A 7,602-nucleotide genomic window follows, 5' to 3' on the forward strand; every position below is an offset into this window, starting at 1 on the left:
AGGCTTTCACAGAGAGCACATTGGCCAAGCAATGGCTGTGACTCATCCACATGGCTGACACTGACAAAGGTTCTGCAATCTGAGGTACAGGATCTCAGGATAAATCCTGAGGGGATTTCACTGACCTTATCAGACCCAAAAGTTACAACTCTTGTTGTGTAGGTCCTGCTTTACCTTGGTCTTAACCATCCAGAAGAAAAGTATAAAAACGAAATATAAGAAGTAAAGCCATGCTGTTATATTGAGCTTTGGGGGACTCAGGTCATCAATTTGTGACATTGCCAGTCAAGCAGAAGACCCAATACTATTGTGGGCTGCTGGACTCTTTTGGAATGTTTTGTTGAGTTTACACACCTATAATATTTAAATAACAGAACTTATAAAAAAAAGGGTATACAGATGAATGTCCATTTTGTATCTGTGTATTCAGAGTGGTTGGGATAGATATATAGTTACATTCTCTTAATGAGTAGAATAATTTGTTCTAATGGTGTTTGTAAATAGGATGTCAGGTCCACATCTTGTACAGCAATTAACCACTAAGAAGAATGTATTCAGTGTGTTAATTATTGAAACTGTCCTACCAATTTAAAAAAAATAAATTAAAAAAATAAACAAAAAAAACCAATATAGGTTCTCGTGTGTCCTGAGTCTTCATTGACCTTCAAAGGCTAGGGTCAAAATGTTGGCTGTCCTTCCAGCCCTTTTTTTCCTCTAATTTTTGTTCTGCACACTTAGGTTGCCAACCCTCCAGGAGAGAAGCTTATTACTGCCCTAAGAGATACTCTTTCTTGAGTATTCAAATAACTTTCTGTCTGATTTAATCCAGGTAGTAATTCCAATTTCTACTTAACTGGAATTTATCTAAATAGTCAAAACTATCTAAGACCCTATAGCTTAATTTTCTACTTTAGCTGGGTTCCGTGGCACATATCTACAACCCCAGCACTGAGGGAGGCTGAGAAGGGAAGACCACAAGTTTGAGACCCTCCACAGAAACTTAGTGGGATCCTATGTCAGAATAAGATAAATAAATAAAGTGTCAAGGATGTAGCTTAGTGATAGAACACCTGTGGGTGTGATCCCTAGTTCTGAAAAAATGTTTTGTGCTTTATGTTTTGTATAGCCCCACTCACTCTCTCAGATTATAGGTTGTGCTTAATTTTTAAGTTGACTTTCTGCCATTATAGTGTAAATTCCTTGACACCAAGGCCTGATGCCCCTATTTGCTTGTGTAGCGCTGTGCTCTGCACAAAGCCTGGTGCACGGTAGGTACTCATAACTGTCTATGTGTGGGTGGAAAAGCAAAACATCACTTCTATGTCTGGTCCTTTAATTCTCACCTCCTATTTGAAAAAACAATTACTTGATGACATTTAATTTAAAAAGTAGGAATCTCAGAGTGCACATAATAATAACCATACAATATAATAATAATAACTATACAATATCGTTTGGATGCTAAGCAAATCTCAGGTATAATTCTGAGCACTTTATGGATATAATCAGTTTAATCCTCACAGAATCTCTGAGTAGGTCTCTAATAACATTGTCTTTGAGAGTCAGGATTCAAAGTTTCCCAGCACCCTTACCTCAAACACTCTTGCTTTTGGTTTCCCAGGCCTTCTGCCCCCAAATTCTCTCCCTCTTGGCCAGATGCAGAGTCAAACCCAAAACCACAGAACAGGTCCACTTGACTTTGACCTGGGCAAGCAACCACAGAAACTTTCCTTTGTTAACATTAAAGGTCCCTCACAGACCGGGTAGCTCTGCCAAGATTAGCTTTCCCTCAGCTGTTCCGGCCCATGATCACCCTCCCTAAAAGATCCTATAAAATCTCCTGTCCCTCTTTTATTCGCTGCTGTCTTGGTCTGCTAGACAGCCAGCCTGCTTGTTGCACCCAATAAATCTACTCACATCAGAATGCCTTGTCTAGTCAATTGCATGGGTTCATAGCTAACAGTCTCCATTTTACAGAAAAGGAGATTAAAACAAAGAGGGAATGTATTTTTTGAGGGTCACACAGCTTGCAAGAGGAAGAGCAAAGATCCAGCTTTCTGTCACTCTCTTGAAAAGCTGCCTTTTCTTCAAAATTTTCCCTTTTGGACCACTATTCCATCTTATAGTTCACTACTTGGACTTGGAGAGAATCTTTGGAGAGAAGTGCACTCCTTCTTTGGACCTAAACTTCCTCTGACTTAAAGCTGGTAAACTGTGGAGCTCATGCCTTGGACATGAGACCCTTGCCCACTTTTTTGCCTGACTCTATTACTTGAATGAGATTGTAAGTTGAGAGTTGGATCATTAAAACCTTAGAAAAGAGCAAGCATGGATGGAAACAAGCATCTTGACAAGGAAGCTGCTGAGCCACCAAGGATGAAGGCACCATTTCCTTGCCACAGATGACTAAAATTATTGGAAGTTCCTTTATGATCATGAAAATAACCATTTTTTTTGGGGGGGATAGATGCTCTGTGGATGAGGTGAAATGTGGGAAAAGAAAAGAGAAAGAAGAGATGAAGGAAGGAAGAGGATGAAGATAACGTGGGAAGGAAGAACATAGGAAGAAGGAAAGGAGGGGAAAGCAGAGGAGGAAAGTAGGGGGAGTAACGGGGAAGGTACAGAGGAAGGGCAGCTTATTTTTGGGAAAGCCTTCTGGGGAAGAGTTAAACTGTGTGGCTGTGGGACACACTGCTCTGCCCTGAGCTCTGTTTCTCTCTTCCAGCTCTACCCTGTGAACCTGCTGGTGAGTTGATCTTCCCTTTCTTCCTCAGTCTGTGAGTATTTTACCATTCAGGTTGGCACGGGAAGCCTGTGGATGACTGTCACAGCAGCCTTTGCCTGTCCAGGTCACATCTAGTGACTGATGCTAAGGTGTACACACATTAGTGATGACCCTGGGCCCTGGGTGATTTGACTGAAGCCAGTTCACTGCATCTTAATGTGATCTTCTCCAGTAGTCTCATTTCTAAATTCAGCGTAGGAAGGGAAATGCCATTTGCACAAGGAAGGCAAAGAATGCTGCGGAGTCGTGTTAGCAGAGCCTCTGTTTCCTGCCATGAAGGCCCCAACTCTCTGAGCCTCCTGCCTATTTTTACTCTGTTCTGTTACCTGAATATATTTTCTCTCATGCTCTGATTTTTGTAAACTTACTCCCCTGTTCTGATCTTGGTTCAAAGTCTCTTTTCCCAGAGGAGGAGACTAGGAGATTTTCCCACTACTTGGGACTCTCTTGCCATCCCAAGAGCATAAGATCAGGAATTGGTATAGCTAGACAGATCAGAAACAATTTAGCCTTCTCCCTTAGTCTGCTATTCATGGCATGCCTGGCCTGTGCTTGGTCTCTTCTTTACTACAACAATAAGATACTCAATCCTACCTTGAGCAGAAACACAAAACCAAAGAAAGGAAACAAAATTTTCAGGTTTTTTAAAAATCTTGGTTGCTTGAGAATTATCAACAACAAACTCTGAACTGTAGGGCTGTGAACAAGACTCTTGCAGTTAGCCTTTATGGCTTCCTACTCCACCCCTTCCCCTGCCAGTCAGAAGACTGTGACATATGCCTGACTATATTAAAAAAAAATATTCCTTTGCTCAGCTTCAAAGCTGGGCTGCTCATCAGTCCTTTAGGAATCAGTTTTCCAAGGACAGAAAGTAATGCACAATTTTATGCCTTGGGGAGAAAGGAAACAATTTAGCAGCCATGGATAGAAGGTCCAGGGAAAAGCCTTCCAGTAACAAGGCTTGGAGATTTCAGATTCTGCCTTGGGATTTGCATCTTGGCAATCTACAGCACTTGGTTTTCTATCTGATGAAAGAAGGAAACAAAGAAAGAAAAGGAAAGCAAGAAAACAAATAAGCAAGAAGTTAGTTTTAAGAAAATTGTTAAATTTTTTCCAGTGTCAGACACTCTCAGGTTTGGATAAACAAATGCCCAAAGAGCCAGTGCTATCAGGGTTTTTAATATTTCATGGGCCCCTGCAACTATAGGAAGAGACCTAAGCCTCCAAAATTACATCCCTGAGGCTTAAGATATGAACTAAATTTCCTTCTTACATAATGGATCCCAGTGAAGTCTGTGTGTGTATGTTCTACATCAAGACTTGAGCTCTGCAGACAGTGAGTCCAGGGCCTTGCCAGGCAAGTGCACCCTGATTCTTCCAATATAAATGCAATAGAGGAGACAGAACAGTCATTAAAGAAAGGATCAAGTCCCTTTGGGTTATTTTCATGCTGATCGATTCTCCAGGTCCCATGTTCTCTTTGAAAGAGATAGAACAGATCTGAGATATCTGGGGAGAAGACAGATGAAGCAAATAGCCAATATGGCTTACAACAAGGATGTAAGAGAAGTACTGGCTTTGATAACATTTTAAGCTTCACCATCTCTAATGTGATTCTATTGGCCTCCTTTGACATCCCTGTACTGGCTTTGAGAAAGGGGATTTTTTTTTTCTCAAGGATAGAAATGTCAAACTATTTAATAAGAGCAAGTCCCAGGCAAGGGTTGCCTCTTAAAGTCAATGCTGCTGCCTAGAGACAGGACATACCAGGACGAGCAGGCTTACAGCAAAGGGATACCCAAGGACCATGTGGTATTTGGTGTGTCCAGCTACCAGGAAATACAAAATGCCTATCATCATAAACTTTCAACCTCACTGACTTTGTGTTCAATCTCCTCTAGAGCTACTTCCACGTCCTGTACTGAGAATCAGCTCTTCCCAGCCCTTGGAGGGAAGCTCAATGACCCTGACCTGTGAGATACAGCTCCCTCCACAGAAGCGAGATGTCCAGAAACAGTTCTGCTTCTTCAGAGATGACCAAATGTTGGGGTCAGGCTGCAGGACCTCCCCAGAGCTGTGGATCCCAAATGTGTGGAGCAAAGACTCGGGGTCCTACTGGTGCCAGGTAGAGATGGTGACTCTTGGGATCACAAAAACGAGTGTGACATCTCAGATACAAGTGCAGAGTGAGTATCAGTATCCAAGGGGCTGTTTTCCAGAGTCGGAGTTGGAGAGAGGAGAGTAAAACACGACATCTACTGCCCTTCCTGAATAATAGATCTAGAGACGGGGATCCCAGATTTAAGCTCAGCTTTGCAAGAATGGCTTTGTTGAGGAAGTGTATGGAACAAAGTATTGGAGAAGCATTTATGGAATGGGCTTGATTTTGAAAGAATGCTTTATTATTTTGAACTATCTTATTTCATGACAAAGCTGACACTTTAGATATCTCCTATAAAGATCCAATGCTTGATAATCTCAGAAGACTGGACAATCTCAAATTTGCCAAACACTCAACACAGGTGAAACCAAACCCCTGTCCACCAGTGCAAACACCTTGAGCAGCTCATACACACCAAGAGCCACTGAGTGTGTCACAAATGTGTTTCAGTGAGCCCCTTGATTGTGAGAGACAATTATAATTAACTTCATTTATAGGTGGGAAATTGAGCCTCAGAGAAGTAACTTGATGAAACATACACATCAAGTATGAGTTGGAATCGATATTCATACTCAGGCACTTTGGTTTCCAATTTAGACCTAAACCATTGTAGTATTATGCTTGAAATGGGAAGTTTGAGAGTCAGGGGAATGGGAGTCATGTTGTCTAAGGAAAAGGGTGATGCTGTATTCTCTGTGCTATTATGATGTGCCTTTCTTATCCTGTGCTCAGCAGTCATACCAAACCTGATTCTAACTCAGCAGAGCCCCCTCCCAACTTAGGTTATAAAAATCATTGACTTTTGAGCAGCCTTCGCCTTCGGGACATCATACTTCCTCCTTGTCCTTAAAACTTTCCTTATTCAGAGGAAGCCCACATGATCTTGTGTTCCTCCAGGAGTCCATGTCTCCGATGTGAGCTTGGAGAGCCAGCCCCCAGGAAGATGGGTGATGGAGGGAGACAAGCTAGTCCTAATTTGTTCAGTTGCTAGTGGCACTGGAGATATCACCTTTTCCTGGTACAGAGGTGCTCTGGGTCTAAACCTTGAAACAAAGACCGAGCGTTCACTGAGAGCAGAATTTGAGATCACTTCGGTGCAGCAGAGGGATGCTGAACAATACTACTGTGCAGCAGACAATGGCCATGGCCCCATCCTCAGTGGGTTGATCAGCATCACCATCAGAAGTAAGTTCCACTGCCCCCAGCATGGGCAGCACTTCCACTTTGCACAAGGCTACCTGGAGGAAGTTCTGAGGGCAAGCAAGGACTGTGGGTCTACTGTATCCTCAGAGACACCTTTCTGATAGCCCACTGTTTTCCCAGGTCCAGTGTCCCATCCTGTCCTTACCCTTAGGGCCCCCAGGGCCCAGCCTGTGGTGGGGGATATGGTGGAGCTTCACTGTGAGGCCCTGAGAGGTTCTCCCCCGATCCTGTACCAGCTTTACCATGAGGATGCCATCCTGAGGAACAGCTCAGCCCCCTCTGGAGGAGGGGTGTCTTTCAACCTCTCCTTAACTTCAGAACATTCTGGAAACTACTTCTGTGAGGCTGACAATGGCCAGAGTGCCCAGCGCAGTGAAGTTGTAACACTCAATGTCACAGGTATAGCTCAAGCTATGTGGGACTGTCTTGGTCTCTTCCCAGCTTCTTGCAAGAAGCTCTCTGAATCTTTGATGCAACCAAAGATGGGCTTCTATATATGGTGCTGTCATGGGCTGTACATGTGAGGGGCATAGAGGATTGGGGCGCTCAGTACCTGTCTCCATCACCAATGTGATGAAGCTATAAGTCCTTAGCTGTATAAGTAAATCCCTGCATTACGGTAAATGCTCTGAGCTAAACAGAAAATTGTCCACCCACTTCTTCTATTACTTTCTATCTGTCAAAGTACCTTTCCAAATACTCATTATTCATAATTTCAAATATAAGACATAGTGTTGTTGAATCCTGATTTGAATGAATTCAGAATGTAGCAAGATTTGTTATCAAGACCTTCATTCAAGCTATAATTTTCTCATTATATATATATATATATATATTCTTTTCTTTCTCATTATTATATTATAAAATAATTCTAGGACTAGAAGCCACTTTTTTGGCACTTTATTAGGTTTGGTAATGGGTAGTCCTGCTGTTATTCTTGCTTGTCTTATTTTGGTATTTTGTATAGTCATTGAGTTTGAATCCATAATTTGAATTCTTGATAAAGAATTATTCCCAGGTACAAGCAAAAATGTGTTGTAAATCTCTCCCAAGAAAGCACACTCTGGGCACAGCCCAGACCCAGGATGTCTGCTCTCAGACCCCAATCTCTCCCTCAAAACTCACACACAGGTCTCTCCCCTCAGTGCCTGATGGGAACAGAAGCTATCATCTTACTTCAGGAAGCATAGAAGGGCTGCTAGGCAGCTTTGGTTCCATCATTTTTATGGCCCTGCTACTTGGCTACTGGCTCAAGAGAAGAGCAGGTCAGTATTTACAGAGATTGGTATTTTGTTACCATGACCTTCGATTTCACTGAAATACACTGGATTTGCGCTGTGTATCTTTTTTTTTCATCCTTATTATTTATTTTTTTCAAAGTTTTATTGATAAACAGATAGCAATGAGACAGTTTCAAATCAAATTGGAAGTACAGTTTCAACAAATAATACAC

General features: G+C 42.2%; 1 protein-coding gene across 1 annotated transcript in view; it reads left to right on the forward strand.

Annotated features, from left to right (window-relative positions):
* Fcrl1 (Fc receptor like 1) overlaps positions 1 to 7,602 on the forward strand; it is a 20,063-nt gene that overhangs the window by 6,060 nt on the left and 6,401 nt on the right. The window contains exons 2-5 of the mRNA XM_023721439.1: positions 4,687 to 4,971; positions 5,844 to 6,131; positions 6,270 to 6,548; positions 7,295 to 7,414. Of these exons, the coding sequence (XP_023577207.1) occupies positions 4,687 to 4,971; positions 5,844 to 6,131; positions 6,270 to 6,548; positions 7,295 to 7,414 (972 nt within the window). The remainder of the gene's footprint in view (positions 1 to 4,686; positions 4,972 to 5,843; positions 6,132 to 6,269; positions 6,549 to 7,294; positions 7,415 to 7,602) is intronic.

The sequence above is a fragment of the Octodon degus genome, unplaced genomic scaffold (assembly GCF_000260255.1).
Source record: "Octodon degus isolate 3935 unplaced genomic scaffold, OctDeg1.0 scaffold00083, whole genome shotgun sequence".
Lineage (NCBI taxonomy): Eukaryota > Metazoa > Chordata > Mammalia > Rodentia > Octodontidae > Octodon > Octodon degus.